Source organism: Anoplopoma fimbria, chromosome 7 (genome assembly GCF_027596085.1).
Source record: "Anoplopoma fimbria isolate UVic2021 breed Golden Eagle Sablefish chromosome 7, Afim_UVic_2022, whole genome shotgun sequence".
NCBI classification, from domain to species: Eukaryota; Metazoa; Chordata; class Actinopteri; order Perciformes; family Anoplopomatidae; genus Anoplopoma; species Anoplopoma fimbria.
The window spans coordinates 3750122-3771433 of record NC_072455.1 but is presented as its reverse complement, the minus strand read 5'-3'; the positions used below and the strand labels follow the sequence as shown (position 1 = coordinate 3771433).

General features: G+C 35.6%; 2 protein-coding genes across 3 annotated transcripts; one reads left to right on the top strand and one right to left on the bottom strand.

Moving 5' to 3' along the window:
* Window positions 1-9858: 9858 nt before the first annotated feature.
* Window positions 9859-13477, bottom strand: LOC129093486 (uncharacterized). Of its 2 annotated transcripts, none has more exons than XM_054601523.1 (4): window positions 13418-13477; window positions 11729-11784; window positions 11221-11580; window positions 9859-11043 (listed from the first exon to the last, which is right to left on the bottom strand). In XM_054601523.1, exons 2-4 carry the CDS (start codon window positions 11775-11777, stop codon window positions 10808-10810), a joined length of 645 nt encoding a protein of 214 aa, XP_054457498.1. In that variant the 5' UTR covers window positions 11778-11784; window positions 13418-13477; the 3' UTR covers window positions 9859-10807. The 2 variants fall into 2 exon arrangements, with proteins under 2 accessions (XP_054457498.1, XP_054457496.1); XM_054601521.1 differs by having other exon boundaries at window positions 9861-11046.
* A 1455-nt stretch (window positions 13478-14932) lies between these two features.
* On the top strand, window positions 14933-20753 carry vbp1 (von Hippel-Lindau binding protein 1). Its single transcript, XM_054601605.1, has 6 exons — window positions 14933-15042; window positions 16572-16696; window positions 18087-18153; window positions 18706-18804; window positions 18896-19034; window positions 19929-20753. The coding sequence occupies exons 1-6, from the start codon at window positions 14962-14964 to the stop codon at window positions 20003-20005; spliced, it is 588 nt and encodes a 195-aa protein (XP_054457580.1). The 5' UTR covers window positions 14933-14961; the 3' UTR covers window positions 20006-20753.
* The last annotated feature ends 559 nt before the right edge of the window (window positions 20754-21312 follow it).

Here is a 21312-nt window from a genome sequence, read left to right as displayed (position 1 = left end):
GACACCTTGGTAACGAGACACCTTTTTATAGGCCATCAGTTGGGACTGAACCAGCATTGCTTTCTAATGACTGATAGATTTCAGCTGGTGTCTTGGCTTTCCATGACTTTTTGCACCTCCCTTTCTTCATGTGTTCAATACTTTTTCCCTGTGTCATTCCATTTGATTACACATCACTTAATTTCTGAACGTATTTGTTTGGTTTTCTTTGTATGTATGGATTACTTGGATTGTTACCGACATCTGGTGAAAATGTCATGTCAATAGCACCTTTAGAAATATATTTACTGAGAAAAATGGTGACGTGTTCAACACTTATTTTACCCGCTGTATATGTATAAATAATATTTTTTCCTGTGTCTGCTACAGTGCTGTGAAAGTTGAGGATTAAAAGGCTCCAAATTGTATTTAATAAAATGGTGGTAAACAGTCTCTTTTGTCTTTAACACAAAGTGTGAAAATCTGGGAACTGGAGCAATGATGATGATGATGAAGATGATAAAGGTGATGATGATAGTACACAGAAGCTGACTCTTCAACATGTCTCTCTTGTTTTAGTCCACATGGTGTCGCTGTTTGACCTCCAAACATTTACAATCCCACTGTGTTGGGATTGTAAATGTGTGTTAATGTTGTTTCACTGAGCAGATAAATAAATAAACATCATTCCTTTTCTATCCTTCATGAAGTGACCATGATAAGATCGATCTACATAGACCTGAAATCTGTGTTGAGAAGCATATTTGCCTATTTTCTCTTAAAGTGTGAAAAATAAAAAATACAAATAAAATAAAATAAATAGTTTATTTAATGACAGTGTTGTTTTTATGTGATAAAAGTGCAAATACATTATGGTAGACTCAAGTCCACATCAGACTATTTTAGTGCAAATACTTAAAGGCTTAACAACAGCCTTGTTTTGGATTGTGGGGAGTAGAAAGCTTACAATGCAGAAAGCAAGTGTCAACTAAACCAGTACAGCTGCTGTCAGTCCCAGTACACAGTAGAGGACGATCCTTCCCCGACTCTCTGGTTGTGCTCGACTCTCTGTTGGTGAGGAATCCGTTCCCTGACCTAATACGCTATGTTTGTCAGGTTCGAGCCGATCCCTCTCTGCTGCAAAGACCAAAGAAATCTGTTTTATTCATGTGAAGAAAAAACATTTCACGGAGAAGAAAAACTAAATAGCAACAACAGATGAAGTTGTAACTATATTTCCCAGATACTACAAGAAGAATGCTTTTTTCAAGTTTTTATTTATCTACAGACATCTGCTGAATCCACCTACCAGTGACACTGAGGTGACATTGTCTAGAGTTCGCCCCATCTCTTGTGAACACGTCACACAGGTACAGACCCGAGTCAGCAGTCCTGAGTCTGGACACATGAAGTCTGAGTCGTCCTTCTCTGAGGACGTCTTTGTCCCACTGGACTCGTCCTGCAAACTGTTCATCCTGAGACTCTGGAACCTCCACACCATCATGTATGTGAAACAGGACTGAGGGTCTGACATCAGTTATCAGTTGACAGAGGGTATGAAATACATTTGAGTAGCGTTGAGTGTTGGTGGTGAACGTCCATTCCAGTGTGATGTTGTGGTTCTCCTCTGCCTGATAGGAGCTCTGTGTCACATTCACTACAAATGATCCTGTTGAGGAGACACAGAGGGAGAGGGAGGAGCAGACAAACTGACGGCTTTAACATGTGAGCCTTTAAACTCCATCTCTAGATGTTTCTGTGGAGTGTTTAGAGATGATTCAGAGCTTTACAAATATAAAAAGGTAAACTCACCACAGACACAGGAGGTCTGGATGAAGAGCAGAATTATCAAGAAGACCATCTTCTCCCTGTGAGAGGAGACGGAGGTGAAGAGTCAGAAACACATCACGTCAAGATGTTGGAGGGAAAAATCTACATTCTGTCTTCAGCCATCACAATGCTCCATCACAATGCTCCATCACAATGCTCCATCACAATACTCTTTTATATTTAACATCCTGCTCATGACACACAACTGATGACACAAAGCCTTGATGCTAAAGACAACAACAATGTGAACTACAACCACAGCTATGTAAAGGTGAATTCTCAATTTAAATAAATAAATAAAATAAGTATAAACTGCAGTCTGGTGTTTCTAGATAGAACCAGAGGTTCATCACTATACAGGAAACAGTCAACAAGTGTCTCTAAAACACTACAACCTGCTCTGGTTTCAGCAGCAAGTCAATCAGAGGCAGAGTATGGGGGCGTGTCCTCTGGTTGTGCGCACATGCTTCAACTCTGTAAATCTTTATTTCCTCCTACACTGAAGGCTTATTATTGTCTCTATCAGGCACGTTATGAACATCTTTGTACCAACATTCATAACAAACACCAAACAGTGAGCACACACAACCTCATGTTATTGTTTAAGATGACACTTTACTAAATGATACAGATGTTTTTTATTCATCAGTCTGATTGGTCTTCAATGAACCGCATCGTTTTTGTTGAATTGTCTCCTTACTGAACGAAGCGACCACGTTATTACCTGTAAACATCTTGTCTAATACACCAATCCTCTCATAATAAACATGGACACAATTCATATGATGATGACACCAACATGAAGGACTTTCATAACTTACCTTGTTCTTCTTCACTCGTGTAAAACACTGAAGTCTTCTCACCATGTAACCTCCTTTGGTTCTTCATAACATAAGTAACATTAGGAACATATCTTGTAGCATGTCTGGCTGCTGTCTGTTATGTTGAACATGACACCTTGCTGTCGGGTCTTCATCAACGCTTGTGTGTTGCTTTCATGTACTAAAAAGACTTCCCCACTGGGAACATTCATAGATCACACCTTTAGGTCGGAACAACAACTCAAAAACAGCTCCCATGTTGTTAAAGAAGTAAAATCCAACTCTTTGTAGCTTCTATTTTGTTTCCACATTATGAATTAAAGCTCTTGAACACACAGGAGTAACAAGAACGAGGAGCACCTGAATGCACCATAGTCTTTTTAAAGACTGCTACCATTCTGAATTCACAATTCAAGAGTTTACTACAGTAAAGTTCACTGTCGAGTTTACTGAAGTTCAAGTTGTGAAGCGGTAGCAGAATGAGTGGTGCTGTTGCTGCAGAGCTACAGGAGCAGTCACAAGTGACAAACTGCAGGTTTCCTGATATTCCCACACACATGCAAATACTTTTGTTTCTTGAATTTCTTTGGACATTGGCCGTTAAGTGTCCAGAGTTTGCATTGCTATAAATACTGACTGCCAGTCTTACCTAATGTGAATTTATTCAGGTCTGCTAACGGTTGGGATGTGGAGGTTTTACCTTACCAGAGATTTGAGATTTACTTCCACACAATTTCACATAAAGCATGATTTATTATTTTTATAACTTTCTCAGATTTCTGAAGTTATTCTCAGAGCATAAAACCATGAAGTAAAAACCATAATATCTGATCCAACTTTCATTACAACTAATCACCCACAAAGCCAGGTGATTGCTGCCTGTTAGCAGAGGATGGTTGTTCAGAGATTCTGGAGTGTGCACCCAGTGCTAGCCCGAATACAATTACAGAGGAATAAAACACAGTGGGGCATCACTTCTGCTCAGTGGAACTCAATCTTGACAAAACTTTATTGACACATCCTATTGGCTGTCATCTTTTTCCATCACACAGTACCTACATTAACCCAAATCAGCATATATGACAATACAAATAACCTTTCTCACAATTGAGAGCACATCTTTCATATATGTTAACAACACTGACACTTTCTATCACATTGTTATCTTCTAAACAAACAAAGCATCATAAGCTTTCTGACATTGCATCATGTACATTTTCACATACATGGTTAATCCCCAAACATAAACTTTGCAAACTTAATCAACTTAAACTTTGTTGCAGGTTTTGTCATCACATCTGCTGCCATCTGGTCTGTTGGGCAATAGTCCAAACTTATTTTCCCATCATTCACAGTTGACCTTATGAAATGGTACTTTATGTCAACATGCTGACATCTCTGTCTTCTTACAGGATTCTTTACTAACGCTATTGTACCCTGGTTATCCTCATAAACCTGAGGTGGTGTGTACTCATAACTCAGATCTGGTCTTGTACATGTAGTCAGATAGATTAGGCTGCCTACTGCCTCTCTGTACTCTCTGACATCACTCATCATGTTTGTTTGTTTTGTGTAGTTTAACTTTTGTCCACACGGTGTTGTTCTAGGTTTACAATCTTGCATGTCAAACCTTTCAAGTATTTTCTCCACGTATCTCTTCTGTGACATTTTCACATGTGTCTTTCATCTTGAATTTTGCTGTGAGCACCTCCTTCACATCCTTCAGTGCATTTCCATCACTGGCAGCAATGATCAGGTCATCAACCCATATTATCATGATCACTTTCTCATCTTCTGTTTCCCTTGTGAACACAATGATCTGCTGGATTTGGCACAAAATTGTTTTCACTCAGATACTCGTGCAGCGTCTTATTCCAATTTCTGCCTGACTGTTTTAGTCCAAATAGTGACTTGTTTAGTTTATACACCAACTGTTTGTTTGTGCTAGATTTAACCTCATAACCTTCTGGTTGGATCATGTAAATCTGGCTGAGAATGTGTCTGAAAAGAGGGAGAGAAGAGGCAGAATGGGCAAAAACAAACTAATAATAGTGTCATATGTATATATACTTATGTGTGTGTGTATATATTTATATTGTTTTATTGCTAATGTTCTCACTGCTTGGAAAAATAAAACCCATCTGTCTTTGGAAATTTGATAGAAAAAGATTATTAATTTCATCACAGCAACTCATATTACACCAAATATATTTTATTCAGAAAATACACCTTTGCATGTACAATGTACAAAATAAACTCTTTATATGAAATTGTATTAAGTTTAATCATTAAGTGAATGTTGGTCTAATTAATCAAAATAAAAAGTGTATCATGACTAAAAACAGTTTTTCCATTAGATGTAACAATTCCACAAATTATCCAGGAGAACATTATAATAAGTCAACATTTTCAAGATATAAACAGTCATTAAAGTTAATTTAATATATTTGATTTAGTAAAAATATAAGTACAAATATTACAGTAACTGCTTGTTTCTCAATATTATAAAAACATTCATCACAAAAAGCTTAAAGTGCAAAAGGTAAATGTAAAGAAACAAGAAAAGCACAGAATAAATATACATAAAGTAAATATGCTTCTCAGCATTATCTCAATAAGTGAACACATATTTCACATCTTTTAGAGGTAAAGATGTTTTTAATCATTGTCTGCTCAGTGGAGCATTAATAGTGTTGCTATGGTTACCTGCTACTGCGTTTGTCTGATTGTCATTTCCTGAACAAAGCTGTGACCACAGACTGTAAATAAGAACTGGTTTACATCAGCTCTCTGTTCTTTTACATCAGGGCTGAAGACATTTCTGTTCACAACCATTTTATTAATAAACATGTATTCTTATGTTGCACAGGAGCTATGCAGGAGGACAGAAAATACATTATTAAATGTCACTATTCTTTAATTGTTTTCTTTGTTTTTTATGTAAATCACTTTGCATTGCCTTGTTGATGTCAGCTAATTGCTCATTTTTCCGTCACTTAGTCACTTTAATGTGCTCCTTGTTGAACTCTGTGATTATTAAATAGATTGTATGATTATAGTCGTGTTGTTAGTTCAGATTGTTGGATACATTACTACTATTGTACTGACTCTCATATCACTAAATCATAATTTCCTCTATTTTCGTTCATACTTTAATGTTGATGTTAATCCACAGATATACACATGTGTCATACACACTGAGGTGGACTGACTGAAGTCCACATCAGGATCTTAATGTGTAAACACTTAAAGGCTTAACAACTCAGCCTCATTTTGGATGCTGTTTGTTTGGTTTTTCCAAGTAGAAATATTTTTTACAATGCAGAGAGCAATGTCAATAAATACCAGTACAGCTGCTGTCAGTCCCAGTCCCACACAGTAGAGGACGATCCTTCCCCGACTCTCTGGTTGTGAAGGATCTCTGTTGTGAGATCCGTTGACCTAATGGTTTGTTTGTCAGGTTCAGGCCGATCCCTCTCTGCTGCAAAGAGACCAAAGAAATCTGTTTTATTCATGTGAAGAAAAAACATTTCACTGAGAAGAAAACTAAATAGCAACAACAGATGAAGTTGTAACTATATTTCCCAGATACTGCAAAAGAATGCTTTTTTTTCAAGTTTTTATTTATCTAAGAAATCTGCTGAATCCACCTACCAGTGACATTGAGGTGACATTGTCTAGAGTTCTCCCCATCTCTTGTGAACACGTCACACAGGTACAGACCCGAGTCAGCAGTCCTGAGTCTGGACACATGAAGTCTGAGTCGTCCTTCTCTGAGGACGTCTTTGTCCCACTGGACTCGTCCTGCAAACTGTTCATCCTGAGACTCTGGAACCTCCACACCTTCATGTATGTGAAACAGGACTGAGTGTCTGACATCAGTGAACAGTTGACAGAGGGTATGAAATACATTTGAGTAGCGTTGAGTGTTGGTGGTGAACGTCCATTCCAGTGTGATGTTGTGGTTCTCCTCTGCCTGATAGGAGCTCTGTGTCACATTCACTACAAATGATCCTGTTGAGGAGACACAGAGGGAGAGTGAGGAGCAGACAAACTGACGGCTTTAACATGTGAGCCTTTAAACTCCATCTCTAGATGTTTCTGTGGAGTGTTTAGAGATGATTCAGAGCTTTACAAATAAAGTAAAAATAAGTTAACTAACCAGAGAAAGAGGAGGTCAGGATGAAGAGCAGCAGGATCCAGAAGATCATCTTCTCCCTGTGAGAGGAGATGGAGGTGAAGAGTCAGAAATCACAATGCTCCATCACAATACTCATTCTTTCTATTTAACATCCTGCTCATGACACACAACTGATGACACAAAGCCTTGATGCTAAATACAACAACAATGTGAACTACAACCACAGCTATGTAAAGGTGAATTCTCAATTTAAATAAATCAATAAAATAAGTATAAACTGCAGTCTGGTGTTTCTAGATAGAACCAGAGGTTCATCACTATACAGGAAACAGTCAACAAGTGTCTCTAAAACACTACAACCTGCTCTGGTTTCAGCAGCAAGTCAATCAGAGGCAGAGTATGGGGGCGTGTCCTCTGGTTGTGCGCACATGCTTCAACTCTGTAAATCTTTATTTCCTCCTACACTTAAGGCTTATTATTGTCATCTATCAGGCACGTTATGAACATCTTTGTACCAACATTCATAACAAACACCAAACAGTGAGCACACACAACCTCATGTTATTGTTTAAGATGACACTTTACTAAATGATACAGATGTTTTTTATTCATCAGTCTGATTGGTCTTCAATGAACCGCATCGTTTTTGTTGAATTGTCTCCTTACTGAACGAAGCGACCACGTTATTACCTGTAAACATCTTGTCTAATACACCAACCCTCTCATCATAAACATGGACACAATTCATATGATGATGACACCAACATGAAGGACTTTCATAACTTACCTTGTTCTTCTTCACTCGTGTAAAACACTGAAGTCTTCTCACCATGTAACCTCCTTTGGTTCTTCATAACATAAGTAACATTAGGAACATATCTTGTAGCATGTCTGGCTGCTGTCTGTTATGTTGAACATGACACCTTGCTGTCGGGTTTTCATCCCCGCTTTGGTGTGTTGCTTTCAGTACTAAAAAGACTTCCCCACTGGGAACATTCATAGATCACACCTTTAGGTCGGAACAACAACTCAAAAACAGCTCCCATGTTGTTAAAGAAGTAAAATCCAACTCTTTGTAGCTTCTATTTTGTTTCCACATTATGAATTAAAGCTCTTGAACACACAGGAGTAACAAGAACGTCCGAGGAGCACCTGAATGCACCATAGTCTTTTTAAAGACTGCTACCATTCTGAATTCAATTCAAGAGTTTAACAGTTAGTAAACTCGAACTGTCGAGTTTACTATAGTTCAAGTTGTGAAGCGGTAGCAGAATGAGTGGTGCTGTTGCTGCAGAGCTACAGGAGCAGTCACAAGTGACAAACTGCAGGTTTCCTGATATTCCCACACACATGCAAATACTTTTGTTTCTTGAATTTCTTTGGACATTGGCCGTTAAGTGTCCAGAGTTTGCATTGCTATAAATACTGACTGCCAGTCTTACCTAATGTGAATTTATTCAGGTCTGCTAACGGTTGGGATGTGGAGGTTTTACCTTACCAGAGATTTGAGATTTACTTCCACACAATTTCACATAAAGCATGATTTATTATTTTTATAACTTTCTCAGATTTCTGAAGTTATTCTCAGAGCATAAAACCATGAAGTAAAAACCATAATATCTGATCCAACTTTCATTACAACTAATCACCCACAAAGCCAGGTGATTGCTGCCTGTTAGCAGAGGATGGTTGTTCAGAGATTCTGGAGTGTGTACCCAGTGCTAGCCCGAATACAACTACGGAGGAGAATAAAACACAGTGGGGCATCACTTCTGCTCAGTGGAACTCAATCTTGACAAAACTTTATTGACACATCCTATTGGCTGTCATCTTTTTCCATCACACAGTACCTACATTAACTCAAATCAGCATATATGACAATACAAATAACCTTTCTCACAATTGAGAGCACATCTTTCATATATGTTAACAACACTGACACTTTCTATCACATTGTTATCTTCTAAACAAACAAAGCATCATAAGCTTTCTGACATTGCATCATGTACATTTTCACATACATGGTTAATCCCCAAACATAAACTTTGCAAACTTAATCAACTTAAACTTTGTTGCAGGTTTTGTCATCACATCTGCTGCCATCTGGTCTGTTGGGCAATAGTCCAAACTTATTTTCCCATCATTCACAGTTGACCTTATGAAATGGTACTTTATGTCAACATGCTGACATCTCTGTCTTCTTACAGGATTCTTTACTAACGCTATTGTACCCTGGTTATCCTCATAAACCTGAGGTGGTGTGTACTCATAACTCAGATCTGGTCTTGTACATGTAGTCAGATAGATTAGGCTGCCTACTGCCTCTCTGTACTCTCTGACATCACTCATAATTTCTGAATCATCAGTGTAGTTTAACTTTTGTCCACACGGTGTTGTTCTAGGTTTACAATCTTGCATGTCAAACCTTTCAAGTATTTTCTCCACGTATCTCTTCTGTGACATTTTCACATGTGTCTTTCATCTTGAATTTTGCTGTGAGCACCTCCTTCACATCCTTCAGTGCATTTCCATCACTGGCAGCAATGATCAGGTCATCAACCCATATTATCATGATCACTTTCTCATCTTCTGTTTCCCTTGTGTAAACACAATGATCTGCTGGATTTGGCACAAAATCGTTTTCACTCAGATACTCGTGCAGCGTCTTGTTCCAATTTCTGCCTGACTGTTTTAGTCCATATAGTGACTTGTTTAGTTTATACACCAACTGTTTGTTTGTGCTAGATTTCACCTCATAACCTTCTGGTTGAATCATGTAAATCTGGCTGAGAATGTGTCTGAAAAGAGGGAGAGAAGAGGCAGAATGGGCAAAAACAAACTAATAATAGTGTCATATGTATATATGCTTACGTGTGTGTGTATATATTTATATTGTTTTATTACTAATGTTCTCAATATAAAACCCATCTGTCTTTGGAAATTTGATACAAAAAGATTATTAATTTCATCACAGCAAACTCGTATTACATCAAATATATTTTATTCAGAAAATACACCTTTGCATGTACAATGTACAAAATAAACTCTTTATATGAAATTGTATTAAGTTTAATCATTAAGTGAATGTTGGTCTAATTAATCAAAATAAAAAGTGTATCATGACTAAAAACAGTTTTTCCATTAGATGTAACAATTCCACAAATTATCCAGGAGAACATTATAATAAGTCAACATTTTCAAGATATAAACAGTCATTAAAGTTAATTTAATATATTTGATTTAGTAAAAATATAAGTACAAATATTACAGTAACTGCTTGTTTCTCAATATTATAAAAACATTCATCACATAAAGCTTAAAGTGCAAAAGGTAAATGTAAAGAAATAAGAAAAGCACAGAATAAATATACATAAAAGTAAATATGCTTCTCAGCATTATCTCAATAACGTGAACACATATTTCACATCTTTTAGAGGTAACGATGTTTTTAATCATTGTCTGCTCAGTGGAGCATTAATAGTGTTGCTATGGTTACCTGCTACTACGTTTGTCTGATTGTTATTTCCTGAACAAAGCTGTGACCACAGACTGTAAATAAGAACTGGTTTACATCAGCTCTCTGTTCTTTTACATCAGGGCTGAAGACATTTCTGTTCACAACCATTTTATTAATAAACATGTATTCTTATGTTGCACAGGAGCTATGCAGGAGGACAGAAAATACATTATTAAATGTCACTATTCTTTAATTGTTTTCTTTGTTTTTTATGTAAATCACTTTGCATTGCCTTGTTGATGTCAGCTAATTGCTCATTTTTCCATCACTTAGTCACTTTAATGTGCTCCTTATTGAACTCTGTGATTATTAAATAGATTGTATGATTATAGTCGTGTTGTTAGTTCAGATTGTTGAATACATTACTACTATTGTACTGACTCTCATATCACTAAATCATAATTTCCTCTATTTTCGTTCATACTTTAATGTTGATGTTAATCCACAGATATACACATGTGTCATACACACTGAGGTGGACTGACTGAAGTCCACATCAGGATCTTAATGTGCAAACACTTAAAGGCTTAATAACTCAGCCTCGTTTTGGATGCTGTTTGTTTGGTTTTGCCGAGTAGAAATCTTTTTTACAATGTAGAGATCAAGTGTTAACAAAACCAGTACAGCTGCTTTCAGTCCCAGTACACAGTAGAGGACGAACCATCCCAGACTCTCTGGTTGTGCTCGACTTTCTGTCTGTGAAGAATCCGTTCCCTGACCTAATACGCGTTTTTCATGTTTGGGCCGATCCCTCTCTGCTGCAAAGAGACCAAAGAAATCTGTTTTATTCATGTGAAGAAAAAACATTTCACTGAGAAGAAAAGCTAAATGGCAACAACAGATGAAGTTGTAACTACATTTCCCAGATACTGCAAGAAAAATGCTTTTTTCAAGTTTTTATTTATCTAAAGAAATCTGCCGAATCCACCTACCAGTGACATTGAGGTGACATTGTCCAGATTTCTTCCCATCTCTTGTGCGCATGTCACACAGGTACAGACCCGAGTCAGCAGTCCTGAGTCTGGACACATGAAGTCTGAGTCGTCCTTCTCTGAGGACGTCTTTGTCCCACTGGACTCGTCCTGCAAACTGTTCATCCTGAGACTCTGGAACCTCCACACCTTCATGTATGTGAAACAGGACTGAGACTCTGACATCAGTGAACAGTCGACAGAGGGTATGAAATACATTTGAGGAGCGTTGAGTGTTGGTGGTGAACGTCCATTCCAGTGTGATGTTGTGGTTCTCCTCTGCCTGATAGGAGCTCTGTGTCACATTCACTACAAATGATCCTGTTGAGGAGACACAGAGGGAGAGTGAGGAGCAGACAAACTGACGGCTTTAACATGTGAGCCTTTAAACTCCATCTCTAGATGTTTCTGTGGAGTGTTTAGAGATGATTCAGAGCTTTACAAATAAAGTAAAAATAAGTTAACTAACCAGAGAAAGAGGAGGTCAGGATGAAGAGCAGCAGGATCCAGAAGATCATCTTCTCCCTGTGAGAGGAGATGGAGGTGAAGAGTCAGAAATCACAATGCTCCATCACAATACTCCTTTATATTTAACATCCTGCTCATGACACACAACTGATGACACAAAGCCTTGATGCTAAATACAACAACAATGTGAACTACAACCACAGCTATGTAAAGGTGAATTCTCAATTTAAATAAATCAATAAAATAAGTATAAACTGCAGTCTGGTGTTTCTAGATAGAACCAGAGGTTCATCACTATACAGGAAACCGTCAACAAGTGTCTCTAAAACACTACAACCTGCTCTGGTTAATCAGAGGAAGTGTATTGGGGCGTGTGTCTACTGATGTTAAAAGTTGGGCATTTGATGTTGGATTTTATGCTAGTCTGTGCATACAAAAGGGTTTAATACTTCCACGTCAGACTGTAAATTGGTTTAATTTGCCGTTAGTTACATCACTTTTTGTTTTGCTGCAGTACACAGTGATCATTGAATCTTTGAGCCATCCAGTGAACAGTATTTTGTTCAATTTGTTCAGTATTATTGGAGGTTTTTGAATTAAATACTAAAAATAGGATTACATGCAACTGTTTGTAGTTAAAATGTATGTTTTTGCTTCTACAGAGTTTATCTACAGCCAGTGCTCTTTGTCATTATTTAGTTATGCACTCACTGAACATTATGGGGTAACTCGGCCACTTTCATTTCCAGTGGACAAGGAAGCAAATACACTGAATTTAAGGAATTTCCCCACTTTCTGACCCTAGTATACTACAATGTAGTAACTATTACATTTACTACACTGGCCCATCTTTTTACCTGAAAACAAACTTAATTTTACTTTTAATTTAATTTGAATTATTAACTTAATTTAGAGCATCATTTTGTAGAACCTCTTCCAACTTGCACCAAGTGCAAAAGCTCCTATCTGCAAAATGATCCAGGAAAAGTGGGGAAAAACCTCCTATCTGCATAATACCTAGTCGGTATTGTTAAGACATAATATAGTAATATATAATATATTTTTTTTAGTTTTCTCAAAAAAGGAGGTTTCGTCTATATGTCATCAGAAACACTTTTTACATCATTATCTTCATTTCCATTCATTCATATGATGAGTTATGTCATAACAATTTACCCCGAAACATTGAACCTCATCAATTAATTCCAGTGTTTAGGAGAAACCATAAACATTATGATTATAATCAATGTCATTATTAAATAATCCAGAATATGATTAATAATAATATATTATTATTAATATATTAATATTAATATATTATCATTATATAATATATTATTATTAATATATTAATAATAATGTATTATTAATATATAATATATTAATAATAATAAGCTAACGACAAAATGGCCCACATTAGCATTTAGGCTTACGTACTTTACGTATATAACGTAGCTTACGTATCTAACGTAACTAACGTATCTAACGTAACTAACGTAAGCTACGTTAGTTACGTTAGCCTAAAGCCAGGCCTAGGAATTGTTGGTAGACAGTGGCAACTTTCCTTTCTACTTTCACCCTGATATTAATACAGACAATATAAAAAAACGTGTCTAACACAACAATCCTCTTATAGTAAATCAACTAAGTTCATATGATGACACCAACATGAAGGACTTTCATAACTTACCTTGTTCTTCTTCACTCGTGTAAAACAACATTTAACCTCCTTTGGTTCTTCACATCATTCTGACGCGTTAGAGGAAGAAACTACACAAGAAACGACACATATGAACATATCTAGTAGTTTGTCTGTTGTTCTTTTTTTATGGTTTTAATGGCAGCTTGCTTCCTCAGCACTGCACTACTTCCTCTTTCCTCTTCTTATTATTTTCCTCCTCCTTTTCCTCTTCAGCTTTCGGTTCATTACTGCCTCCCTCTGATCTGGAGTGTGGACTAAGGATCTGTTCCTCCCCTGCCTTACAAACGTGAAACACCCTCCTCCTCCTTCTTCTCTATGTTGCCTTATTGCAAATAACATCCAGGGACTCTTGGATGCATATAATGTCTGGTTTCTCTTTTCTGCTGGATGTGAACTGTTTGAAGTCTTGTCCATTTTCATGTTTTATTTAGAAATGTTCATGTTTTATTTAGAAATGTTCATGTTTTATTTAGAAAAATATACATTTTTTCTTACATTTTTTAAAATCACTATTAATTAATTTTTTTCTCTAGTTTTTTTTATTTTGTATGTTGAATTATTGTAATTATTAGTCTTCCAACATTATATTAATTGTTGTGTTATGTTTGTTTTCTTCATGTGAAGCACTTGGTCTGTATGTTTGTTTAAAGGGTGCTGTATAAATAAATACATTTGAGATCAAAGTATAATTTGAAGGTGTTTATTTGACTTCTTTCATTCTGTCTATCGGGTCACTTCACCTCAGAGGAAAATGTTCCACGTTCATCTTCTTCCTGTTTCTCTCTGGACTGTGGAGGCTTGTCAGTCTGCATTTCATATCCGCTTGTGTTCCTCCTCCTGTTCTTTGGAGGAGTGGTGTTTGTAGGAGTGTCCTATATATATATATATATATATATATATATATATATATATATATATATATATATATATATATATATATATATATATATATTAGTAACAGCACAGATATATATATATATATATATATATATATATATAATAATAATAAAGAATTGTATTTATTTATTTATTTTTTATATTATTATAAATATATATATAAATATTTATTTATTTATTTTTTATCTTTATTATTATAAATATATATATAAATATTTATGATAATAAAGATTAAAAAAAATAAAATTAAAAAACATTCTCTGGCCGAAAAATGTTCCATTTTGCAAAAAAAAAAAGAAAAGTTTGATTTATTTTTATATTTAAAAATATATTTAAAATAAATAAATAAATAACATACATATTAAAAAATAAAATAAATAAAGATAAAAAATATTTTTTAAATAAAATAAACTAAAACAATAATCAAAAAATAAAAATTAAGAAAAAATAGAAAAATAATAATATAATATAATAATAAAAAATAACATTAAAGTCATAATTCTCGCCAGCAGCAGTTGCAGCCTGTCGCCGCTAGAGGGCAGCCGAGTCCCGACGCTGCTCCTGAGCCGGTTGACGCACAGACTCGTACGTAAGGAACGTAAAGAACGTAAGCAAGGCGTTAGCTTCTCTCCAAGATGGCGGCGACCATAGACAACAGCAACGCCGTCCAGGCGGCCAAGAGAAAGCACCTCGGGATCCCCGAAGCTGTGTTTGTGGTGCGTAAAGGATGATATTACTATTGTTTGTATAATAATGAGTCCACACTGAGGTTAGCACGTTTAAAAACACACTTTAATACGAAGTGCAGCCGGCGTGTGGGCGCGTCATGCTAGCTCCGTTAGCATCAGAGCTAACCTGCAGGCTGGGCGGCTCCTCGCCTCCTTCTATGGACATCACACAGTCTGAGGGGCTTCAGGCTTTTGAGTTAAGCTTTGAGTGTTTCTTTGACTTCTATAACATGTCTTCTTTCATATTAGTGGAAATAAATAATAAACATGTAGGTGTTAATATGCTACATCACCTATTTGTGTCTGTAGATTTCTCCTAAATCACCAAAAGTCAGAATAAGATGATGAATTATTGCATGTTTCAATTTAATATTTCAGAAAACTTGTGTAATCTTAATGTAAGTACACACACAAAACTTCATGGTTTAATTTACTGTCTATTAACTGAAGGTTTTATATAGGGGTTTGTTAATCTATATATACATTTATTTATATATATATATTTATTTATTTTTATATATATATTTATTTATTTTTATATATATTTACTTATATATTTATATATTTTTATTATTATTTATATTTATTTATATATGTATATTTATATATGTGTATATTTATATATGTGTATATTTATATATATATTTATTTATATATATATATATATATATATAAATTCAGAGCCTGAATTATAAAACATTTCATTACTAAAAACATGGAGGAAATAGATTTCTTCTGATTTACAAAATCTTTTTTTTTTTTTTTTTTGGCTCTTCACAGTATTTTCTGATTTACATTACATTACATTACATTACAGTCATTTAGCAGACGCTTTTATCCAAAGCGACTTACAATCAGTAGTATATTACATATCATTCACCCATTCACACACTGATGACAGGCTACCATGCAAGGTGCCACCATCAGACTCTAACTAACATTCATGCAACATCCGATACAACGAGAGATATCCAACATTCGCTCCATTAAAAACCTTTGACTCTAATATTTCAACAAAATGAAACTAGTATTTTGAGCTTTATCCAATGTTCAGATTTCTTTTAAAAAAAGTTTTTCACACACTAAAAGGAACACATTATCAGTTTATCTGAAAAAATTGAATAAAAAATCTAGTTTGTTTTACTTAAATAAGGTTTTGATGTCTTGTAGAGTGTCTCGGATACACTGGCTGAGCTCTTAATATTCACCATTGTCAGATTATCAAAGGAGATAAAATGAATCTCTATTGATGATTTTTTCAGTGATTAGTAGCTAGAAGTCTCTATCACAGAGATGCACATGACATAGTTTGTGCACCAGAGATCACCTGCTGCTTCTGCTTATTGTTATTATTCTTTAAAAGCAGATTTATGGATCATTAAAAAATATATTTATGTTTATTGTCAAAAACCCCCCAAAAATGACAGCTGATATATTGCATCAATTCAAATATCAGTCAGGCTTTTAAAGTCTTGGCTTGACCGTCTGCTCTCTCTCCTTTTGCTGGATTTTTCCAGGAGGATGTCGACTCTTTCATGAAGCAGCCGGGCAACGAGACGGCAGACGCAGCTCTGAGGAAGCTGGACGAGCAGTACCAGAAATATAAATACATGGAGCTCAACCTGTCCCAGAAGAAACTCAGGTAACACCGACTGAAAGACACGTAGTCTGATCACATTCAACAAACTGAAACTAGGCAGTTTGGTGTCTTATTGGAAGACTGATTAGTGCTTAATACAAAGATGAGCTTAAGTCTGTTACATGTCCAGAATAAGAACAGCTGTGTTCTTTATGATCTCTAGAAAAGTAGTAAAAAGTGATCGATGAAGCCTGAATAGAAAATATAAATTTCTTTTAAGGTTAATTTATTGACATTATGCAGCACAGTTTTGCACAACAAAATGCAGTTCTAGACTCATCAATGAACGCTGCACAACAAAAACATGACAAAACAGAAACAGTTGTTCATTCCTGGAGGACATTTTGTTAAATTTGCATCAGGAGGAACGTAAACAGCAGCAACAAAAACTGTTCTCTGCATGAAAAATCGGAGGGAAACAGTTTGGGTAGTGGATTATCATTAGGTCCTAGCTGGGTTAGCTTAGCTTCCATCACTGCTCTCCTGCAACTGGACTCTACTGAGACTCAACTCTATTTGGGATCAAGGTCCCCCCCCACACAAATTCATCCAATCACCACGCTTCCTTCTCCGAAGTTGATGAGTCATATGTGCGCCAGTAATAAAGAGGAAAAGACAACAAATAAAGACTAAATGTAGCGAAATATATGTACATGTGCCGTTAGGATTCCATTGACACTAGTTCTCTTATTGATACTGTTAGTGGTTCTTTTTGTATTATATTGTGAGAAAAAAAGCCAATTGATTAAGAAAACAATATATATTGCTTTATTGTTCTTGTATGTAAACAAATAGTCTTTCTTGAGCAACAATACAATAAGTTCCAAAATCTTTAAAATACATTCACAGCTGAACAATTAGCTAAGTGGTTATCTTTCATGTATTAGATTATTCTTATTATTAAACTCAGTATGGCATCACTAACTTTACCTGCAGTGGACAAAGATGGAAAACTGAGCATTTCTGCAGATTGATGTTCTGCTTGTTGTCCAGATGTTGTGATGAACTGCTGCTGTTTCCTCCCTTACTTGTGAGGCTTTTATTGCATTCATGACAGCGAGAGTTCACAGCATCTACAGGAGTAAAAGTAGCGACACTTTGGATCTTTTTGCCCTTAAAACAAGTATCTAATATCACTGAACTTTTTGTGCATCGTTCTGTCATGAGTTTTTTCAAAATCAGTGTGCAGAGGCCTTTATTTGGTATCTAATGGTAGAACATTTATTATGAGTATCTTTTTGTCTTAATTATACTTATTTAATGTGTCTGGGGTGTCTCCTAAGCCACTTTAAAATGTTAGAAAATGTTTAATAAAATAAAAATATATTTGTAATAACTTAATTAAAGCCTTTCTTGCGTCTTTCTTAAATATTTTATTTCTCTCGATATGCAGGTTGAAAAGCCAGATCCCACAAATCACACAGACGCTAGAAATCCTACGACACATGCAGAAGAAGAAGGTGTGTATCGTCTTTTAAGTCTCTCATTCAAACTCACTTTTATCTTATGAATTTATATAAACTTATGGTATTTTGTATTATTTTAGCTGGTTACCACATGTTAATGCAGTTTATTGGTAATTTAATCTGCATTAAAGAGCATTAAATTAGATTTTCATAGAGAAATATATTTAATTAATATCTATCTTCCATTACATTTTTGTCCTCTTCAGACGTGTATTTTTGGCAGGCGTGTTTTCATTTCTTCCCATATTGATGAACATCGCAATGATATTTAAGTCGATATTTCTGATAGGCTTAAAGATTCTTTTCAATTTAAAAGTAGTTAATTTGGAAATTTTAAATATATTTATCGACTTCAAACAAATTTTACTTGAATAAGTAAATTAGTAAGATTTTTTTCTTTACGTCCATAAAAACCAAAGCAAGCAATTATTTATTTAAGATGTTATTTATTCCTTTTTTCCAAGCAGAATATTATTTTTTTTAAATAATAACAATTGGAGCCCTTTTGAGCAGTTTGCTAAATTTTCTTTTGTTGTTTTTTTGCAGGAGACCACGGCGCCCATGGAGACGCACTTCATGTTGGCCGACAATGTTTACTGCAAGGCCTCGGTGCCGCCCACCGAAAAAGTCTGCCTATGGCTGGGGGTGAGTAGTTCAATCTACCGCTGTGTCTTAATAAAAACATGATTTACTGAGAAGGATGAAAACAAAACATCCTTTCTGCTCCCAAAAAAAGGCGAATGTGATGTTAGAGTACGACATCGACGAAGCCCAGGCGCTCCTAGAGAAGAACCTGTCCACTGCGTCTCGTAACCTGGAGACACTGGAGGACGATCTGGACTTCCTGCGAGACCAGTTCACCACCACCGAAGTCAGTATCCTTCCACTGTGCAGCTCAGCTCAGGTTTGGTTGACGGCTGGTTCAAAAGCTCTGTTGTTGCATGAAGAAGATTATTCATTGATACGTTACAAACCCTTCGTACTGTGGATTAAATCTGAGACAATTAGTCAGAGACCGTGCAACTTAATTATCATTATTATGACTAATACGAGTGTGAAAAAACAAGTCCTCATTTCGGGCGGTCATGTTATTGGTTGCCATGGTGAAGAGCGGCATCCAAACAAATGTGGTCCACATTTTGAGAAGTTTGTGCCCAATAATGATAATAAAGTAGCACAACAAATATAAAGAATAATATAATAAAAAGAAGACATGGTACTGTATGTTCTTACTTTAAAATGCCAGTGGTGCTTTTCTAGAGAATGATGTAAATTATATTTTAAGATCCCATAAAATCAGTTTTTCTTGTTAGAATGAGATTTTTGGGGACAAACATTCAAGATTTTTAATAATCAGAGAGAATGAAAGTTTTTTTTGGACGCTTACTTAATCAGGTCACCTTTAAACTTTCACCATTTGCCAGAAGTCATTATCATAAAAGTAATTTTGTCGTGCTTGAAACTTGAGGTAAGTAAGAATATGGATTCAGTAATTTGAGTAAAATTATGGTTTAAATCTTTTGTTTAATTTGTCGGGCGCCTTAAATATCTTTCCATTTTCATTGTTGATTGATATTTATCAGATTAATGAATTAATTTAACATATAATCAAAGAACAATTTTCCTGCAAACAGGTGTTAAGCAACTTGTGTTAATTTCAGTTAGTTAAATCAATACAGTCTTTTCAAAATAAAAGTCCATCTCCACAGGAAACAACTCGCTTAGGTTTTTCGCTCTGCTGTTGTTCCTTAACCCCCTGCTCCCCTCAGACATGGCACGAGTCTACAACTGGGACGTGAAGAGACGGAGCAAAGACAACATCCTCAAATTAGCAGACAAGTCTTAATATCAACATAACAGCATACACCCCCTCCCCAAACCCCTCCTTTCTGCTACCCATACTGTCCATTATACAATAAAAATAACAAAAAGAGTCATGTGTACGTTTCACCCTCTGAGCTCGGCGGATAATAGGGTGTGTTATAAATGTGTGCTTGATTTAACCCCTCCAGGTGATTAAATCAAACGCACCTTGTAACTCTTCTATGAAGTCGAGCTTTCACCACTTTGTTTTTTCTGTTGATTTGTCACTTTTTAAAATATTTTTTCAAGTAAAAACAAACACAGAAAAAACCAACAAGGCCATTTTTTTGTATTCTTTTAATGATTTAAGTTCCTGTTTGTCTTTGGCAGATTCTTGAGTAAAGGTTCTCACTCATCGCCTTTTTCTTTCCCTCCTTACTGACCTGCACCTGTTTTTCCTCGACCTGCAGCAGCGTTCACATATGTGGGACTTTATTTCTTTCTTGAATGTTAGTTCTTGAAGTTGCCGCCACACTCGGTTAGAGCCGGCGTGTAGGACGACAAAGATGAGGACTGAAGAATACAGAATAAGAATAGTTGTGCCTTGTGGCGGTAGTTTAGCTCCACAACCTCTCCTCCTCCTCCTCCTCCTCTTCCTCCTCCTTCCTCTCGCAGCTGTTCTGTCTGTATTTATTTGTCTCTCACTGTATTCATTAAACAATGAATGAAGTAAACGAAGAACATTTTGGGCAAAGAGACGAGACCTTGACCTGTTTGTGTGTTTTATTCTTCTGGTGAAAATAATTCGTAAACCGACGGTTTAAAAAAATCAGTTTAACTTTTTAATTCAGTGACTTTATTCACATAACATTTGTTCAACTACAATTGGAAATGCACGGTAATGAGGACTACAAGTGTCATGCAAATAAATATAAAGCATCAATTAGAAAATAAAAACAGCAATTTATTTATTTACAAATTAATTAATTCCTAAATAAATAAAAATTTTGATTAAGCTCCTAAAATTATGAATTCATTGCCTTTTTATTTTTGTGATTTAAAAAAAAATAATAATTTATTAACGTTCATTTGTAAAAACTTTTAATTTCCTGTTTTAATTAGACATAGTTCCCATGAGACTCAGTTCTTCCCTCCTCTTCTCTGTCCTGGAGCTTTTTCTTTAGATTTCCCCTAAAAAGGGACCATTTTTCTTTCATTCACCTCGTCCTCTTCCAGGTTTAAACTTTGGAAAGAGAAGCTGGAATAAGCAGCTTATAGAGGAAACACTTCAACTGAATGCATTTGTGCAGAAAGCTGATTTTTAAGCTGACTGGTTGCAGTTTGTATAGT